This window comes from Sylvia atricapilla, chromosome 2 (assembly GCF_009819655.1).
Source record: "Sylvia atricapilla isolate bSylAtr1 chromosome 2, bSylAtr1.pri, whole genome shotgun sequence".
NCBI lineage: Eukaryota > Metazoa > Chordata > Aves > Passeriformes > Sylviidae > Sylvia > Sylvia atricapilla.
Genome location: NC_089141.1, coordinates 74,468,456 through 74,489,534, shown reverse-complemented (window position 1 = coordinate 74,489,534; position 21,079 = coordinate 74,468,456). Strand labels below are relative to the sequence as shown.

The following is a 21,079-nucleotide window of genomic DNA, read 5'->3' as shown; positions in this document are numbered from 1 at the left end:
ACTTCTGTGCACTAGAAAGGATTTCACCATTTGTGCAGCTAGGCACAGAGTATAAGCTGAACATTCCGGATTGGGCAAGGGCAGTTATCTGCCAGATTGACGAGGGACACATGGGAATAAGACCTTAAACTTAACTCAGTATGAATAAATAGGGCATTATCAAAAAGTCATCCAGGACTGTCTGCAGTAATGAGAGGCAAACAGCTCTGCACCCCAAGCTCTTTATACTTAGATGCTCCTGTACTCTTCATTTATTCTTAAGCTTGTAACCTTAATGTTACATCTTCTGTTTGCATCTAAAGTTTAACTTCAATAGATGTTTAATGTTGAAAAAAAGCTCCACTGAAGGAAATTTGGGAAGGAATTTCTTCCTTCTAGAAGCACAATGAAAACAGCACTTCTAAGCAACCCCCCTGGACAGAGACTCTGGGTTCTATTTAAGGAAACCAGACACCTGGAACCACTGATGGCTTGTCTTGCCAAGAATAAACAGGAGTGTCTCCACTGCCAATCCTCAGTTTCTGGAAAGGAACTCCCTTTATCAGATCTAGACCATAGTTGATTCTCCATCCAAACCCCACACAAGAGATACTTCACAGTTTATCATGACCTATATAATTTTATTTTCTGTCTCAATCATAATGATTACAGCAAATAGTAAAATTACCTGAGAGATAATTCATGGTCCCCCAGCTGATAATATATTCTGCTGATTTTATAGAAGGCTTCAGTATTATCATTCTTTAATTTGGCAGCAGCTTTCAAGTCACTAATGGCTTTGCTTGGTTCCCCTTCCTTTATATAACACTCTGCTCGAAGTTCCCGTAGCTCTGCATCCCAAACACAAACCTTGAGAAACCAAAATTAAAGCTTGTTTTTGGTCCATAACACTTCACTTCTTTTCCTCCCCAAAAGAAAAATCCCATTTAATTTCACTTTGCCAACTGCAATAGCATAAGGTTCAAGCTGCATGCAGAGCTCATAAAATTAGCATCTCCGCTTCCTGGTGGATGCTGTGATGCACCTGCCCAAATAGAAAAACAAAGGCCTGAAAATTTTGTAAATGATTCAATGAACTCATGCAGAGAGATGAATTAAATCTACTGGCATTGCTTGAACTAGGACAGTCTGTTGAGCCTCCAGGAAAGGATATCAGAATCATAAATTATCGTATCTTCCCAAAAGAACAGAGGTAATGAACAGCAAGGACCAAGCTGTCGGTTGTCCTCTAGGAAGAAGCCTGTGGGTAAGATGCAGTTCCATCAAGTTTGACCTCAATATCTGGATTTTAAGAATAAAGAGAGGTAAAATTGTCACAGTAAGGCAAAAATAATTTCTCAAGAGGAACTCCCTATCAAAATTTAGTTTAGAGAATTAAATCTGTGTCTTATCAGTTGTTTGGAAACTATTATCTTAGAGGAGGCTTTCCTGCTTTTCCACACTGCCTCCTCATAAACCAATTGCTGCACTGTGGCAGCTTCATCACCAAAAGCTCCAAGGTTGTAAACTCCAAGTCAACTGCACTAATTTGTATGTGCAGAGTCACAGCAGTTAACTGTCTTTTAGTACATTTCTATATGACACACAAAATGCCCACATGACTGAGTTGTTTACACTTGCACTATCAGGCTATCTACGCCAACTAACATTCAACAAATACAGATACCTAAGGAACAAGCTGAAAATTCAACTAGCAATCTATATTTTTAATTTTGTGCCCTTCTTTTTTATCTTTTGTTACTTCATTTTTTCAAGACAAAAACTGCTTGCATATATGCAATGAAAAGTCCAGATAAAAAAAAACCTGTAACTCCTATACTTGGCAAAACTTCACTGATTTCAGAAAAAAAATTTCCCAGCTTCCCAAAAAAATACCAAAAAAAGGAAACAACAATCAATTAAGTTTTCTGTAATGGAAGTTCCACTGAAGTATCTTTAAGACAAACTATTATTTTGATTTCTTCTGCAGCTCGTGCTCAGACCTCTCCTCTCTCCAACATCATTACAGACCAACTGTGCTCAGCAAAACTAAACCAGTTACACCAAAGTTATTTTCACATCAGTGAATAAACTATTAAACAAAAACACAAAAACACACAGATGTCAGACAGAAGCTCTTACTTTCCTTTCACAGTACCATTTGACTTAACACTTACTGCCAAGACTTCATCAAGAAGAGAAATAGCAGCCTCATAATCCTCTTGCTGGTAGGCAGATAATGCTTGTGAATGTAGGCGCTGCAGCTCATCAGATTTTGTCAGCTGAGTCTGGGCTTCTTTTTCCTCATTATTGCTAGGATTGGATTTGAGCTGCAAACGTGAACAAGGAGAGAGATTCAAATGCTCGTTCAAGGATCTCTTTCAGTTCCATTTATAATCATATCATGGAGAACTGACTAAAGCTGCAAATAAAGCAAAATGAGTTTCAAAACTCCACTGGAAGCATTTATACTGCTCAACTTCAGAAGAAAGAAACATTTTGAGATTCAATACAAGACATCAGAAGTCACAGAAATCCAACTCTTCAAGCTTGATCAATCATCACTGGACAGATTATACACAGCAGTCACTGTCCCCATCATCTGCTGGACATTGTGGACCTCTCGGTAGCCTAATTAATTCACCTCTGCTGACGGTTGCTAAACACTGGATTCCTCAGCAGCAGTAGGCAGTGTAACCACGTAGTATAATTGCATCTATCACTTTAAGCATTATACATATTTATAACTTCATGACAGAAATAAACGAAACATGTTCCAGACAGTTGTTACTGCGCAGTTGTATTTCTCATATTTCTCCCACAGAGGAGCTACAGCAGCAAGTTAAGCAGCAACAGCCAGGGAAAGGCTCAGCTGGGCAGTCATGCCTTGTGTTTCTTACAGTTTTAAACAACTCTGATGTTTTGTCTACAAGGACTCTCATTTCTCTAACCCCTCCCTCTGATGGAGCAGAAGTCATTACACTATCTCGGGGAGAGATTCCTCACCCAAGATTCAGCTTGTTTAAAGTACTTGGTCCTCTAAAAACCCCAAGTCACGAGTCACGTTGGTATAAAAAAGGTCTTTAAAGTTTGTTTTCAGGTTTCTCGTGATGTTTATTATTTGATATCTCAGAATTTTCTCCGCTCCCAGCCGAGGACCGGACTGCAGCTGGGGCACGAGGCGACCGCATGATGGGATGTTCCCTTACATTTATACAGATAACTACGTGTCGGTTATTAACTATTTTGTACCAATGCCTAATGCCCACACTAAAAGTGTCATTTCCACTTTGACCCAATCCACTCTAACTACTTTGTGCCATCACCACCCAAAAAGATGGAGGACGAGGAAGACGGAGAAGTACATGAAGCACCACCCTAAATCCTCCATCTTGTCCCCATTTATCTCTATTCCATGAACCCTAAAACTACTGTATTTTGTATCTTCTACTGCGCTAAACTACTGTTTTCACATCCCGGTGGTTTGCAATTCCTTTCTCTGTGTTGGAAGCCTCTCCCATGGACTAAAATCAAACCTGGTGTTTCCTGGGCTCTGTGCCAAGGTCTCCGAGCCCCCTGGCCCAGCTCCACACCCCCCTGTCCAGGGCTCAAATTCCCTTCCTCAGGTCCCAGGTCATCCAAGGGGATGCCCTGGACTCTAACAACACTGTACTTACCTTTTCACTTTGGCAGGTTTATCTTTTCAAAGAAAATGTAAAAAATTATTTTCCAGGCAACTTTATTGTCACCCAGAAGACACACATGGCCAGAAAGAATCTCAGCCACTCTCTTGCAAAGCCAGAGAATTTGTAGCACTACTGTAGCTTGAAAGAAGCACTGGCTTCACCACTTGTTACTGATCAGAATGACTTCCAAAGTTTTAAAGGGACAGAGTAGCATGACTTTATTCTTTTGTTTAAAAAAAAAAACTTGTATTATATTGCATCCTATACACAGAATGTGAACTAAAGTCACTCAAAGACGTCCAATACATTTTTCTTTACCCATTTATCTTTAAAAGGCCTCTTCTCTTTTTCTCACCAGTAAGTTGTTTAAATACGTGTATTTTATGCTTATGTCTCTAATGTAATTCAACTTCAGCCTTCAGAATTTCCCCTGGTTCTACACTTGAGCATATGAAAGGGAAGAGACTAAATGCTACATCAAGATCATGCACAGGTCCCACACTTTGCCTTCCACTCCTTTTTAATCTTTTTGAACCTCGTGCAGTTTTTCATTTTACCTAGCAAAAATCAAGTTGCACTTAGACCTGAAAATTCTCCTTTATTCCCTACACTGTCTTTCAGCAAAAGGAGAGGAACATGATCAAAGAGTTTTCTTTCTTTGTAAGTTGATTCCCAATATAAGTATCATAAAGCTTTTCTTCTGGTTAGAACTCTGCCTAGAAGCAGATGTGCATCCACTCTCTCCCTAAAATCTGGAGCTTGTAGCAGAGGCAAATTTCTGCACCTGTAATTTTTAAAAGTACCAAGTCTACAAAACTCTCTGAAGTTCTGAACTCTTCAGTTCCAGCTGACTTGTTTGATTTCTTCCTTAAATTCTCAATATTTTCTTAAAAATTAAGACTCTTTGCTGTGGATGAGCCTCACGCTTCCATAAAAACTTCTGATAACACCTTAGCACTCCTTAGATTCATGGTATGTTTCTTGTCACGGATTTGGAGAAAACGTCAGTGGAATGTGAAAAGCAATGTCACAATCATAGAGGTAAGTCCAATTCTAATAAAAACCATTTGAGTGAAACATCCTAAGTAATTTTAGGAAGCACAACATGTCCAGTTAAAGAAAGGGAAATTTTTCAAGATACCATTCAAACTAAAGTCATTGAGCATTTGTGTGCTACAGTATGATGAAAATACACACTCATAAGCTCTTCTCAGGTAATTAGCCTACTGCTATGATGTTTAAATCAGTAACATTAACTGAAGAAGGCTGTTCTTTCAGCTTGTGAAAAGCATCCTGAAGGGGACTGAGGGAACCTTCACAGTTTGTGGTATCAAGGATGAAGACATCCATGCCCTCAAAAACACTGCACAGAGCAGAGCAAAGCCCTGCACTGGTAACATATTACGTAACACAGCTATGATGACACAAATGGAAAAAAAAAATGAAGAAAATATTTTAATACCTTTCACTCTTTAGCTGGGAAGCTGCAGATGATCACTGTACCACAGAGGAATGTATCTGGAAACACCTAATGTTACTGTGATGTGATTAAGAGAGCCTCAAATACCTAACCCAAGCATACCTAGGAACTTTACCTAATTTGCTTAACTTACAGTTCCGTAAGATGGCCTCTCCCACCTACATCCAAAACAGTACTATTACCCACACCAACCAACCATGGAAAGCTGTTGTCCAACATATTTTGCAACAGTCAAGGGTTTCTCTAGAGAAGAAAGCAATTTGCAGATGTACAGAGCTCAGTCACTTGGTCTTGGCTGACATCTAGTGGAGCTGGAAGCTGTGCCTTCAACATCAAGCTTTGAAGTGTTTGTTTTTCTAAGGCAGACAGAACGGTGTATTTAGAACACCTCAATTTACAGTATTTATTGCAACTGTGTTACAGTCAGTCTTAAAAAAAGATCAGAATTTAAAAGAAATATAACAATTTGGTCCTTTCCTCAATTTCCAATAGACAAGGCAGAAGTTCTGCTCTAATTTTTTTACCTTCTACAGAATTCACCAACTCAAATGCTTGTCTTTTTCTCTAGGACATAAGCAGAGTCACTGACAACACTGTAAGGCTCATACACAGGGCTGCCAGGATTTGCATTGCTTTTGTCACCTTTCCAGAAGGCCTTCTATCAACCAAAGTATGCCAATATCCCTTTTATTTTCAGTAAAAATCACATGCTTACAGGTAAACTAGACATTCCAGGGCTTTTGTGGCTTGAGGCCCTGGACACGAGTGCTGATGCACCCATAGATCTGTGCTGCTGACTCCTATTAATCAGAAACCACTAAATCAAACAGATGGAACTTGATACTGAAGTGTATGAACACTAAACCAAAGTTGCAGCAGACAAGTAATTACTAGTCATAGAGCATGAGCAACAACTTGGAAAATCACCAAAGGAATTCTGCTTACTCCTGTAAGTTTCATGTGGAAAACCTGGTCCATGTAAAGAATTTAATCAGCTTGATCCACCTGTGGGCCAAAAGGAGAGGTTTCTAGAAATGTAGGACTGCTTAATATGTGAAGGCATAAGTCTGAATCACACACTCTATCCAAACCTTGTGATTAATTTCAGCCAACAGGAAAGTAGAGAGTTAAAAAAAAAAAAAAAAAAAAAAAAAAAAAGCTAAAAATAACACATGAAGGCTGAATCTCAAGAGGCTCTGCTCCCAAAAAGGAATACTGCATCCTTTGCAGCTAGGCATTCATACTGCCTACTCTCACACTAGCAGTGCTTCACAAGACAGCCAGTTCTGATATGCCATAGAGGGCAGGAATATACAGAGAAACTGCAATCAATCACTTAAAGATATTTAGGATGCTCACTGTGAAACTTTTTCTGATCCTATGGAATCAGATAGAAAGAATCTGAAGACATGAATTTTCATGAATACACATTAAAGGACACATTTACTGTTTTATATGAAGAATAGTTACAACGAGTTTTTTTAATTCTACACAAAGCCACTGGTCTTACAAGCTGGGAAAGTTTACTTGTCTTCCTTCCTTCCATTTAAGTGGGCTGAATTTTTCTTGCCTTCTCTCCCTCAAAAATGACTGCATCTCCTAAACTGTTGAGATCCCTCTTAAGGAACACCTATCCCTTCTCTCCCTGAAGAAAAGGGATGGGAAATCTGAAGGATTTAGAAAATAAGGGAAAACTCTAAAAGAAATACATATGCTACTCAGAGATTGCAATGTATGGAGCGCAATTTAATCCACTCCCCACAGAATAAATTAACTTACTACAACCTACTACTTTAATACTGTTTACTCATTTTGCTTGAATGTACTAAACTGAAAATTATGCTCTTTAAAACAGACCACTTGACAATTCCCTAAGTAAACAGGCAATACTGTTCATAGAAAAAAAGGAAAATGGAAGTCAGACTGAGGACTAATATGCTATTTTCAGCTTCTGGGAAGAAACTCTGATCTACTTCAGATTTAAAGCCTGATTGAGTACTGAGACTATTTGAATGACCAAAGCCAGCAAATAAATTTTTGCAGCAGGTTTGGCAATAGAAAAAGATACTTGACAGTTGACTAGAGAAACAATTCCATATGCAGCATTAAGCAATACTTCAAGAAACAGTAACTGCAGAGAATGCACACAAAGACCCACAATCAACAGTGACACTGCATAACGGGCACTGCAGCAGCTGTGTCCTCAGTTAATCTGAGCTGAATGAGTCTCTCCCACACTTGCAGACAGCAGGCTGCACTGCTCTCAGACCACACACTCCTAAGAAACTTACTGAGGAAGAAGGAGCCAGAGGTGCCACTGCTACGTGAACTTCAGAATAAGCTGCTGGAGCTCTACTGTAGACACAAGAATTGCCTGGTGCATTTCTACCTGCAAGAGCCACTCCTCACAGCTGTCCTGCAGAGCATACAGGATAACCACTCCAGTTTTGTCATCCACACTTACTGGTAAGACTTCCATTAAACAGCTGCAATCTGAACCACACAACTTCTTTTTTCATCACTCTCTTCAAAGAGAGCCAACAAGACAGCATCCAGCATCTGTTACATAGCAAGTTCTTCTTATTTTGGCTTAAGGGACACATCAGCTGTTCAAAATAGCAACTCTTGAAGAGCAAGCAAAAATGAAGAATGTATCTTATTCATACTCATATTTACATAAATTTTGTGCAACAGAGAGGAAACCAAGATTCACATTCTCTGAGGGCTTTTTTCCTGTGGTTAGCTCAGTTTACCTCTGCAGCACAGGGCTGAAATGCACAAAATACCCATCAAAACTAAAAACAGCCCAAGTGAGCTTTAGGTGGGTAATATCCAACTACATGTATATGGAAACTGCACGATTCCCAATCATGGAGAGAAAGACCTGTCAAGACATTCATGAAGATGGAGAACTCTGCAGATTAGGAGACAGACAGAGGGATGGCACTGAAATGTATTGATATATCTGCTCACTGACTAAATTAAGAGCCAACAATTCTTTTGCAACCAGTAGAGAGAAAGAGAGGAACCAGCAAAGGTTGATCCATGATGCCCCAAGGATTTCCCAGAGAGACATCAATATAGTGATGTAAACCAGAGTTCAACTACATACTTCGAGTCCCACATCACTCATTTCTGCATCAAGGCTGCTCCCTAGTACAGCTATCAATAAGCAGAGATCACCAAGTGTCAGGCACACAAACAAGACTTTCCAAAGTGCTCCATTGTTTCAGGCAACACCCCATTTCATCTGCATCATTATACTGCACCTTCATTGGTCATTTATTCATACAAGGTTGCTTGGCTACTATATCTGCAAAGAACAGGAACGACAAACTCAGGCCTAGATACCATATACTCTACAGTGCACCAGAGTTCAGAGGTGACCTTGGCTCAGAACCCAACCTCAAAAGTAGTGATGTAGTTTAACACTGGTCTCCAACTTACCACATTTTTAAAGTCATCCTCTGCTTCATCAAATTTTCCTTGCTTTAGCAGTAACTGTCCTCTCTGTAATCTTGCCTGAAATTAAACATAACTTTTTATTTACAAATGGGAATTGAACACAGCATGAACACAAGTTTCATTTTAGCATAGCAAACAGAGATCATGACACCCATTCTTTGTCTTTTTCATTTAATGGCATCCTTATAAGGACTCTTTAATGGTAAAGGATTTCTCTGCACCAGAACTGACAACTTTTATGAAAAGAACTCACTTCAAAAGTTTCACAAATCAAAGTAAAGGTTGACTTTACACCACCTTTCTGATTGTAACTGCTTACAGGTTAAGTAAATAGCAGAAATAATAAACAATAAACAATTCCCACATTTAATTACTTCATTGAACTCTCAGGTAGTAGAAGCTATGTAAAGAGACAAGTCAATGATTTAGAAGACTTTGATTTACAATAAGAGTATTTTCATACAACAGTGAATTTAACATTTGCTCCTTTATTGTCAACTATACAGGACATGCCACTGCCCACAAAAAAAGGGAGGTGAGAGTCAGATACAGAGGACTCCAGCATCAGTTCCCAACTAGTGAGGCAGTCTCCCCATACAGTACACAGAATGGAGAAAGGGGTAAGCAAATCAGAACATGCAACAGTCACACAGGAATGCAGTGATGTTAGGACAGTTCATATGGAGAACAGACACCTCAAATCAAATGCTGATTAAGAGAAAAGAACCCCAGAGGCATCTGTGTGCTCTCTTCTCCCTGTCCCAAATGGCAAAGCCTTGGTGAACAACAGAATAACCACAAGTCAGAGAAGTGTTTAGTATAAATCCATGAACTTACTAAACCAGGTAGTTGTTCAAATAACTGTCTAGACTGTGCTCAGCACAGTTGCAAATTAAGGCACATACACCATTCCTATTATTTTATCCACTTTAAAGCCCTCTGAGGGATAATGTATTCTCTATTCCTGTGGAGCAAAATCTGAAAAAAAAACCCCAAACCTTCTTTGAAGTTTTTTCCTTTACACTTGAATAATGTTCAATCCCAGTAATACTTACTGATGTGAAGTCCTGCTTTAACTCAACCACTTTACTTAAATCACGAATTGCTGCTTTAGATTTGCCCATGGCTAAGTACACTGTGGCTCTTCTGTAATAAGCAATGTAGTTCTCAGAGTCGCCCTCTGCAAATGAACAAATGGCAATCAGAATACTACCTCAAAGTTACTGAAATTTCTGGTGCGCTGGAACTGTAATGACTAAAAAGATATCATCTGACAATGGTATACATGAATAAAACATAAAATTTGCAACACTATGCATGCATTATTTTCTATGAAGTTTAATTATTTAACAATAAAGATTACAGCAATACTGTAAATGCCAAATAATTGAGAGCAAAGGTCAAGTATGTATGTGTTCTTCAGCTTTACATGGGAGAACAGCCTCTGAGTGCTAATGCTTTATCTTCAACTGCAGGCCTACATTTGAAAGCACATTACTTCATCATTTTCCAGCCCAGCTGGTGATCACTGTATTGGATAAATACAGATATTCCCAAAATTACTAATATGTTAGTGCAATGTCAACACAGACCCAAACTCTTTATATCATTCACTGAAATATCTGTAACTTCTTTCTTTAATAATAAATAATAAAGTGGGCACCAACATTCCCTCTCACCAGCAGACAAATGCACACACTATCAAAAACATGAAGGCTAACTTCAGGGCCCACACATCCCATGTTGTCTCCTGGTCAAAATTCCAAGATCCAATGATTTTAGCACTCTCTAAGCTACCACATACACCTGGTATAAGAGGCAAACATCAGTCTCTGAAAACAAGAATACTACTCTTAGAATTCTTCTCTACGCAGTATTTCACAGAAACAGGTGACAGTTACTGGGGCTCTCAAGGAAAAGTAACTTCAACCACTAAAACAACACAATGCTGGAAGACAGGAAACCTTTTACTATGCTATTAAAAACATAATGATCAATCTAGAATTTGCAGACAAGAACATTCATATCTGAGGAACAGAAGTGGAATTTTTCTTCCTCAAACCATTTGAGGTTTAAGTTGAACTTGAAAATAAATGGAAGAAATAGCACCACCAAAAATCTTATGATCAATAACCAAGTTTCATAGCTGGCCACCTCCATTACCAAAACACTACTTCAGTTCTCACTGAGAAAGCTATCTGCACTCTTCCTCTACAATACCTTGGTTGTGAAAATGCCAACCTCCAGAGCTGAAATTTAATAGGAACTCCCATGCTGTATGCCTCTTTGTATGCTGCATTATAAACATAAAATAAATTCAACTGCTGCTACCCTTAAAAAAAAAAAAAAAAAAAAAAAAAAGGCAGCGCTGAGTCCTAAATGTGTAGGCCAGGTACAAATCAACTGCTGAAATTAAAGAACTTGTATTAATACAGAAAGGATGAAAGGTAGGAAAGAGCTACACAGAGAGCACATTGCAGCGCCAGATGATTATCTGAGATAGTTTTGCCTCAGTACTCCAGCAACAGGAATGAACAGCAACTGACACTTAGACAGAAGGCATAAGCTGGGAATGAAGGAGTTGAAAATTTAACTGAAGAGAGGTAACATGGACAGTAGTTTTCCTCTATTTCAGATGTTTGAAGAAAAACCCAAAATAGTCTGGCTGAGGCAAGACAAAGATCTACTTACTGCATAGTCTACAACAATGCAGTACAGCCAGGAAAGAATTCTTACCTCCTCACAAGCACAGCTGGCAAATCGTGCTTAAAATCTTTTCAAAAAGCCAAAATCCAAAGAAGATGTCTCATGAAAATGAGGCAATCTGGCTAAAATCAGCATCAATTAAAAATTCCCATAAAGGTCACAACTGAGGGGGTCACACCACATTTCTAAAAGCTGCTTGAGCCCAGCTGGCAAAGCAGTGGGTTTCATCCATGCAGGCACCTCACACCACTGCTGCCTCTGCACCATCACCAGAAACTGAACAGCCACACACTGAACTGCTCCCCTCATCCAACCCAAGTTCAAGTTTGCCAAACAAAAATAAAGGAGAACATCACACTGTGGTAATAATCATGCACAGATCCCACAAAAATGCTCTGGCAGCAACACACAAACAAAAGGAGTAACAGACTGCATCTAGGAGGAACAAGGAGCTTCCATACCAGAAAAAAAAGGAAGTTGCCTCCTACATTCCCGTTATATAAGGGAAGTTCATCTTGGAGAATGCAAACAACTGAGAAACAACCAATGTTTCATTTACATCTCACTATAAAACCAAGGCATAAATAAAAAAGTATCAACAGTACAACTCATCAATGTAGAACATCTCAGTTAGATTCTTTTCACTGAGAAAAAAATGCACTTGGACACATCATAACAAAGCCCAACAACTTAAAAAACCACACCATGCAATTAAGGAACTGTAGTTTAATGGACACTGCCCTTCAGTGGTGTTCTCTCTATGCTAGAATTAAAGGATTTTATTCAGCTAAGTTGCTTTAAAATTCTTAAAAGCAAACATTTAACTTCTCAGTTTGTTGAAAATGCAGAAAAGACTCACTAGCTGACTACAAGAGAGGAACAATTTTGCTCTCCACTAACAATTCAGTATCTCCAACTTGCAGCATCAGTTTCACTGAGGTATCACACACTTCAAGATGTAATTAAGAAAAAATAAGAAGAGAGTGACTATTTTAAACACTGGATTTTTTACAGCACTGGATAGCAAAAAGCATGGATAAAGCCTTTGAAAGACACTCACACTTTGAAATACATCATAAAGATAAAACCTGATCTTGACAGGATTAGAAAGACAAGGAATACCTCATCAAACAATCTCAGAGTCAATTATAATTCCTTTCATACAGCTAGCTTCCAGAACAAGTGGCTTATGTGTTTATGCATTGTGTAGTTAATTTTACAGTTTTCTTTTATCAAAACCAAAGTATAAGTATTCTACTGCACCTCTGCTGCCTTCTGTCCAAACTGCTGTATAAAGATACCCCAACTTTTGTAACTCATGGAATGCAATTTGCAAGAAAGCAGGATATTTAATGAAGCAAACAGTAGGAAAAACCCACCCAAAGGTATTTCAGTACAACAGTCACTTCCCTGAGATACGCACCTATAGCTGCATGAAAGTGAGACAAAGCATCTGCCAGCTGTCCAGCAGCCAATAATTTCTTTCCCATTTCAAGTTGTTTTTCTACTTCTGCATTTATTCCACACTCAGCTCCTTAAAGAAAAACAAAAAGATCAAGGTTTTCAATGACCAGTTTGATTATAGCAAACACATATAGTGATAATTAACACATGTAACAAACCATTATTGATGAGGCAGAGGTCCCATCTTCCTGTAGGTAATCACAGAGGTCGTTTCAAACCTAAGGGATTCTGTAAAGCATCCTGTAACCTAATAGCCTAATAACCTCATAACATGACCCAATTAGGATGTGTCAAAATATACAAAACACTGCTCTGCATCCCATTGTGACAAGGCACCAAATACGCATCTACACATTCAGTAACGTCCTTTGACTTTCAATTCCAGAACAATCTAGAAGGCACTCATAACACACACATGCAGCAAATATACAAAGGCTCTAAGTTAAATTTCATTACCCTGATGGTAACTTGCAGCGGTGTGTTTTGATCCCTTGGTTAAATATGTATTACTGTTGGTTCATCCCATGTACCCCATCTCATTCATATTTGGTTTGTACCTGTTTTGGTTCTACGTCAGTCTTTGCCTCCCCTACCCCTGGGACCTGTGGATCGTATCGAGGCCTCTCCCTGGGCCTAGAAAGTTCCAGGGAGGGCGTGGAGTGATTGGATAGACTCTGAGAAGTTCCCTCCTTCCCCCCAGGAATTGGTTCCTGGAGGAATCCCTCATCCCCAGGACCACTCCCAAGTCCTTCCCGATTTGTTCCTTCCCTAACCCTTCCCCTTGCTCCTCCCCCGGGTAAAAATGGCTGTCACATGGCAATCTGCGCTCTGCTGAGGCCGTTTCCCTGAGGCTGTCTCCCTTCGGGGACTCCAATAAACTCCAGCAGGAACCCCTCCACAGAGTCCTCCTCCTTCTCCTCGCCATCATGGCGTCACACCAAGGCCCAGGACCCACCGGATCGGTTCGGTTGGCTCCGGGAATTGGCGCTGGTGCCAGAGCCAGCCAAGGCAGGCTCGGGAGAGCACTCCTGAAAACGGAGCTTGGTGACAGTAACTCAAGTACTTCACTGAGAACTGTTTGGCTACTCAGAGGTTGGCTTCTCATCTACTGCACTTCTGTCTCATCTTCATAATTTCCAGGGCAAACTTCTACAAGACTGCAAGTTTTGACAAACAATTAAAATTCTCACTCTTTCCCTTTAAGCAGGAGCATGAAAACCATACTAAAGTGGTGAGTCTTTGAAACACCAGTTTGAATTTAAAGCAAATAAATCGCTGCTGCTCAGCCAACAGGGAAAGACTATTGCTGAGCAGAAATGAGCAGTCAAGTGCAAGTACATGCTGTACGTACATCAACTCAGGTTTTTTGTTTTGTCCTGCTTCCTGCAGTCCTCAGATCAGGGCAGAATTTCACTACAAACTACCCAGCAGCTTATGACTATTAAAAAAACTTCCACACTTGTGACAGAGGGTCACACGTGCGGCTGCTGTCAGGAGCACGAAAGGACAAAGCAGGCCAGCAGGAGGTCAGGCAGGAAAGCTTCTACTTTATTTTTCTGGCTTCTACTTTATTTTTCTGACTCCATATATATACAATTTTACAGACAGGCCAAGATTGGCTACACAGGTAGCCACCTCTTCGACCTCATTAGTGAACATCACCATTAATCATCTTTCTCCTCCTAGAGAGGAGAAGTATGTCAACAAAGATAATTTTCTAAAAACATACATAGTTTACTTGAAGCTGCATGAGAACAAAATGCAAACAGTGAAAAGCAGGCAAACTTGAAGCAACACACACCAGAAAAACTCATTTATTAAGAGAACACCCTATGCCTAGATTTAAGCAAGGTAATAATATACTGAAATCCTGAAAAAGTGCATTACATTAAAACCCAATGATTTATAACTTATTTTGCTCAGGTTTTGCACTGAGCTGATTCAGGTAGGCATTTTAAATATAAATATGCAGCACCACTTCAAAGTTGTTTTTTAGAATCCAAATGTTACAGTACAACTGTACTGAGGGAAGGCAAGTATACCCAAACTTCTCACACTGAAAGGTGGTTAAACAACAACATATTTGTAATGCAGAAACAGTAATTTCTTATCACCAAATTATCAAGGTTTTAGATGCAGGAGCTCTCAACACCCAGGATCTTAATTTAATTTTTCTTTTCTACTCCATTATACAGCTCATAATTATTTTAATTCCACTTTGTAAGAAAACCCTTGAGTTGTCTATACTAAAATGAACAAAATCCCCTCTGCATCCACTAGAGAAATTTCTGTCTGGTAAAAGACTGACAATTCAGCAAGCTGGATTCAAGGGCTTCAACTCAATTACTTGTTTTAGAACAATGATGGAAAAAGATTTTTTTTTAATTAATGGAAATTACTACATGAAGTCCCAAATTTCCAGTGAATATTTTTAGTTTAAGTAGATGGAGTTAAAACTGCCTACATGATAAATAATTATTATTTGAGGATCTTACTAAAAGATTCATTTTAAAGTCAATTCTAAGTATGTAAAAAATGTATTCCCATTTTATGTGAATGTCCAATTTGCAGCAAGAGAGGATATTCCTTCTTGCCCATTTTGCTTCAATAGCTTAAAGCTTCAATCATCAAGTAGTCCAGTGTCCTTTAAAACAGCAAAGCAAGCATTAGAAACACAACAAAAACTCAGAACTGGAAAAAAACCTCACCACAAATTTCCCTGGCTTTGGAAGTCAAGCTAGCAGTAAAGCAGGTATCAAACTAAAAACAGACTGAAGTATTTAACATGGCTTAATACCAACTAAAAACTCTTTTAAATTTTATCCCTCTTGTGTTTCCCTCCACACACAAATACCTGAAATCTTTTAAACCTTGTCAGTTGGGAGTGGTATCCCAAAACTGGGCTATAAATTACTCTTTGAAGAACTTTCCATGTACACAAATACGGCATTCAATTCCCACAGTCTCAAGCATCCTTGATTTGCATTCAGTCACATCAGGATAGCTCCAAGAATACATTTTTCCACAGGAAGATGTACCTACACAATTTGGTGTCTTTCAAACACGTTGTGTTCAGTACAGTTTAACAGTTACATAATACTTCATGTGGAAGAGCCATCTTTCCCCTTGAAAATAATGAAGGCAATTAATGAAACAAATGAGAAAGGTCCTCAATGATAGCAAACAAGTAAAAGCAAATAAAAGCAAGTTAACAAATAAAAACAGGAGAAACACGGATAAATAAAAAAGCAAATTGTGAAGTCCTGTGGATTCTCTGGAGAGCAAGACTAATTATACTTGACATACATTAAATCATACATTAAACCTCGACTCTGCAAGTTGCTGAACATCACAAATTGATGCATGGATCTCCAGGAGCAGCCTGCATCATCAGCCTAACCTTGATGAAAAGTGACATTTACCATAACTACCCAAGAATAGTGCACTGACCTGATAGTTGGGCTGTTTACTCACAGAAATCTATTGCTTATTCATTTTCTGGCTGTGGCAAACAATTGCTCTAAATAAAGCAGCCCACAGTAGACAACAGAAAACTGATAAGCACAGGAGTCCAAGGACCCAGATTCTCTGCAACCTATTTGGGTACCTATGTACTCTTTGGTCTGGGAATGAACCTAAGAATTAAAGTTCAGCTGGAGCAAACAACCCACCAAACCCCACCTAACAGAGCTCTTTCCAACAGATACACATTGGAGAGCTGGATACCACAGGCCCAGCTGAAGAAGCTCTGCATGCTCCACAAAGAAACAAAATTTGCACAAGAACTATGCAAGCTTACCATTTATTTTTAAAAACTTCCATGTATTTTAATTTGAATATAATTTCTAAAGACTGTCTTAAGTGAAAACCTTGGGCTTCAAACCACCACCCACATTAGCCCCAGCTGTTAAATGAAGTCAAATATTCTGGATAAATTCAGAGCCTGTAGTCCCTACACTGAAGCAAGTCTGAGAGTAAAAGAGAAAACCAAACCAACACAAAAAACCCGCAAACAAACACAAACCTTCAAACTATTCCCAGATAATTGGTACTAGCCCTGACAACTCAAAGAATAATAATCAGAAGGTACAGCAAAGATTAACAGGTGCAGCTAACCTGTTTTTCCAGTTAAATACACTCACTTCAAATAAATTATAACTTCCTGGTAGGATTTTTGTTTTATTAGAATAATATGGGATAATATGTAGGCACCTAAGTTTACAGACTTCAACCATGTCCTCATACAATGGGTCCCATCCACATTGCAAAGAACTCAAGAAAGCCCTGCAACTTGAGAACAGTTTCAAGATGTTACATTTGTCTACATGCTCCTGTAGAATTTCCACCCACTTTCTTCAAAATCTTATTCCCAAGCTGAGTAACAAGACTACGAAAATAAACAGAATTAGTTCCTACTGTGCACTAAACCAAATTGTTTAAATGACAAAGAAGTAGCATGCATGTCACTAATTTTAATTATGTTCATCTAAACCTTTTTCCTCCCCCCCATGGAGAAACTTAATGATTGCCTCATCTTGTCAGGAGAGTGGGATATCCTGCTTTTGCAACTTTTTTTTTTTATCAGAATGACCCTGAATCTTAAGTTGGCTGTTATTTTTAAATGGTTTGGTCTTTGCTTCAGGTCTATTTGCAAACAGGATTTTCAAGAACTGCACTGAACTAAGTGAGATGTGGACAAGCACCGACAGTTTCAGAAGCAACACTGCTGAGGTTTACAAGGAGCCTCAGAGTATCTAGTTGAGCCAAGTGTAACTTTCACCCATCAAGTTCTTACTCACTTCGTTTGCAAAGGGACTTGGTCCGTACAGTAAAGACTGGCAGACAAAAAAGCCCCGCCCTCAAGTGGCCTTTGTTATTTGGGGCAAAGAAAGAAAGAAAGAAAGAAAGAAAGAAAAAAAAAAAAAAAAAAAAAAAAAAAGGCAGCTCCCAAACTTAGGGCGAAAATAAAAGGTGGAGGGAAGAAAAGAAACACTTAATGCTTGTGATCTGACAGTAACTCACTGAGCTCTGTATACTCAGAGTCAATTTATCTTCCCCATATTACATTTCCTTTCTTCTGCTACGAGGAAAATGAGGGGGAAAATGAACAACACTCCTTTATTCCTCCTCAGTCACATTTTTTGTTGTGATTAGCGAGGACAAACAGCAATGAAGAATGAGTCTTCCCAAGAGAGGATCTGTTCCAAACTCATCACAAATTTGGATGAAGAGGAGGAATCAAAAACATTTTTACTGAGTAAAGTGTCAGATATAAAGTGTTCATTGACACCAACTGTGACGTACAAAGTTAATGCAGAATGACTCTTACATAGACTCATGAATCAGACGACACAAGGCAACTTCTATTATCAAGACATTAATATTCAAATTTAAATGTGACTATGACCACTTCTGAGCTCAAAAACCAGCGATATTCGTGGGGGGTGGGATGTAAAATCTAGATACTTAACATACCCCCTCCCCAAAATTCTCTTAACTACACATTCTGAAAAATTAACTCATGAACGAAGGTTAGCAAATTCAGTAAATAAGATCCAGTACTACCACTTCACATTCTATTACTATACTCTACATCTTTTTTAACTGAAATTAAGAAAATGCCCCCTAAATTAGGAAATGTGGTAAGCCCAAACAGCCACATACTTCAAACAGGTTGGCAACTCTAAATAAAAAATCCTCAGCAGGAGCACCACTGCCGCTATCTCAGAGAGAGGAAAACAAACAAACAAAACCCTTCAAAAAAACAACAACAACAAAAACCACCAAACCAGAATAGTCTGACAAAATTTTTTTGTCTTCCAACACTACTAGAATGCATATTCTTTTAAAAGGCAATTTGACACCACAGTACGTGGTCCAATGCAGGGTGTCACTTCCATAGCATGTTCCTGTTGCCACCCGGCCAGCTGAAGTATTCTCTAATGTAGTGCACTGACTGAATTTTTAATGTTAACCTATTTCTTCCTTAAGCCCATAGACTTTTTCAGAGAGCTTCAGTTCCACTTCCATCTGCCAGCGGCAAGTAAAGAATGTCCCTCAGGTAAACACCAGCCTGTAACAGAGTTAGAATCTCAACAGAAGCCTGTGAATAAAAGTCTGGCTACACGGGTGTTGCTGGCAGGGTACTAAGAAAGTAAATAAGCTGCTCAAAGCGCAGATAAGCTGAACTTCAAATACTAATGGTGAGAGATGAAAAAAAAAAAAAAAAAAAGAAGAACAAAAAACTCAAACAAACCATCAGTAACCATAACAAAACCAACCCAGAACAAATTCAACGCAACCATCAAAAGCCTCAGCGAATCTCTAAATGTAGTACTAATACTGGCTGCGGCTGAGAAGGGCAACTGGAGAAGCCTTTGAACTCCGGAACTACACAAAATCCACACCGGAGTGCAAAATTCACGGCTAGCACAGACCGGGCGGTGCTGTCACACGGCTGCACCGGAGGACACCGCGGCAGCCCCGGCCCGGCCGTGAGCAGGCCGGGGAGCGCGGAGCGCACACAGCGAGCTGCCCCCAGCCAGGACTCCCGACTAACCCCAACAGGTCACCGGCAGCGGCCGTGCCCTCGTTACGCACCCCTCGCCACAGCCCCGAGTGATGAGGTGGCAGTGCTGTACGTCCCTCCTCACACCCTCTCCCGAAATATTACCCCCCCTCAAAACGGCACGGGCCGGGGGAGGCGGGGGAGTGTGGGGTGTGTGCCCCGCCGCCATGGCGGACACCGCGCAGCCCCGACAGGAGGGACCGAGGGAGAGCGACCAGCCACCACGGCCGAGGGCCCAACCCCGGCGTGCCGCCGACGGCCGCGGCACAGCACCCCTCGCAACGCACCCCACAGGGACCCCGGCCCGGCTCACCCTGGTACTGCAGGTCGAGGAGCACGAGCAGGAAGGGCAGCGCGGAGCCCAGGCGCCCGGCGGAGGCAGCGGGGGACACCATCTCCTACTCCTCCGTTGCCGCCCCTCGTCCCGACAGCGGCGGCTCCGGCCCGGGCCCAACCGAGCGGCGGCTCCAGCTCCTCCGGGGAGGGTCGTGGGCGACGCTGATTGGCCGCGCCGCGCGCGCCCGCCCCTGCCTGGCGCCCGCTGCCGGATGTGAGGGAGCGGCGCGAGCGCGCCCGTCCCCGGCGCGTCGGCCCCGCCCCGGAGCGGCGCCCGCACCGAACATGGCGGCGCGGCCGGCACGGGCCCTCAGCGGACATGGCGGAGCCCCGCCCCGGGCCGCCCGCGGAACGGCGCTCGGGGCGGGTGCCTGTCTGCGTCTGCATTTCATCTCCTGTCTCTGCCCGTCTTGACATCCCTGGAGTCCGAAGTAGTAAACAATTTGCTCAGAGAATTAGAGAGAATGAAAATCGGATTGGGCGATACAGTCTTGCCTTATCACAGAAGCACAGGATTTCCTAAGTTTGAGGGGATCCGTCAGGATCATTGAGTCCAACTCCTGGCCCCGTACAGGGCATCCCCGAGAGTCACACCAAGTGCCTGAGAGCATTTTCCAAAAGCTTCTTGGACTCTGTCAGGCTGGCGCTGTGACCTCTGCCGTGGGGAGCTGTTCCAGTGCCCAGCCAGCCTCTGGGTGAAGAACCTTTTCCCGATATCCAACCTAAACCCAACTTCAGGCTGTTCCCTCAGTCCTGTCACTGGTCACCACAGAGAAGAGATCAGTGCCTGTCCCTCCTCTTCCCCTCATGAGGAAGTTGTGACTGCAGTGAGATCTCCCCTCAGCCTCCTTCAGGCTGAACAGACAGAGTGACCTAAGCCGTTCTCTATACGGCTTCCCCTCTAGGCCCTTCATCCTCATGGCCCTCCTTTGGACACCCTCTAGTAGCTTCATGTCTTTCTTACATTGTTGCACTCAAAACTGCACATATTATTAGAGCTGAGGCCACACCACTGCAGAGTGGGACAATCACCTCCCCTGACTGGCTGGTGATGGTCTGCAAAGCAATATAACTGAGATATAAAAATGTTTTCAAAGGTATTCATAAAAATTCGGCTGGTTTCAGAAAAAAAGTTCCACCAGAAGTTTTGAGTTTGACGTGAAAGGGTGGAGAACAAAGACTACACTAACGTTCAAAGTGCTGGAAAGATGGAAAGCAAAGGAATTTTTCCTGAGTTGCTGCTGGTATATAGTAACATCAGAGGGCGGCAATTAGCAAGGAATGACTCTTGAAGCTACTCATTGCTTCAGAGACAGTGAACTGAATAAGGTGACATTTGGTGGAGATAGTTATATCTGTGGAGGATCCTGGTATGTTTGGTGATACAATTGATAG

The 21,079-nt window shown here is 40.9% G+C and overlaps 1 protein-coding gene across 2 annotated transcripts in view; it reads right to left on the bottom strand.

Moving 5' to 3' along the window:
- DNAJC3 (DnaJ heat shock protein family (Hsp40) member C3) overlaps positions 1 to 19,908 on the bottom strand; it is a 28,729-nt gene extending 8,821 nt beyond the window's left edge. The window contains exons 1-6 of one of the 2 annotated variants that reach the window (XM_066313447.1): positions 19,662 to 19,908; positions 12,740 to 12,850; positions 9,666 to 9,790; positions 8,593 to 8,667; positions 2,157 to 2,309; positions 668 to 849 (exon numbers count right to left, since the gene is read on the bottom strand). In XM_066313447.1, the coding sequence (XP_066169544.1) occupies positions 668 to 849; positions 2,157 to 2,309; positions 8,593 to 8,667; positions 9,666 to 9,790; positions 12,740 to 12,850; positions 19,662 to 19,743 (728 nt within the window). In that variant the 5' untranslated portion in view covers positions 19,744 to 19,908. Of the gene's footprint in view, positions 1 to 667; positions 850 to 2,156; positions 2,310 to 8,592; positions 8,668 to 9,665; positions 9,791 to 11,346; positions 11,368 to 12,739; positions 12,851 to 19,661 lie in introns of those variants that run through there. The other variant, XM_066313448.1, reaches the window with a different exon arrangement.
- Between the last annotated feature and the right edge of the window lie 1,171 nt (positions 19,909 to 21,079).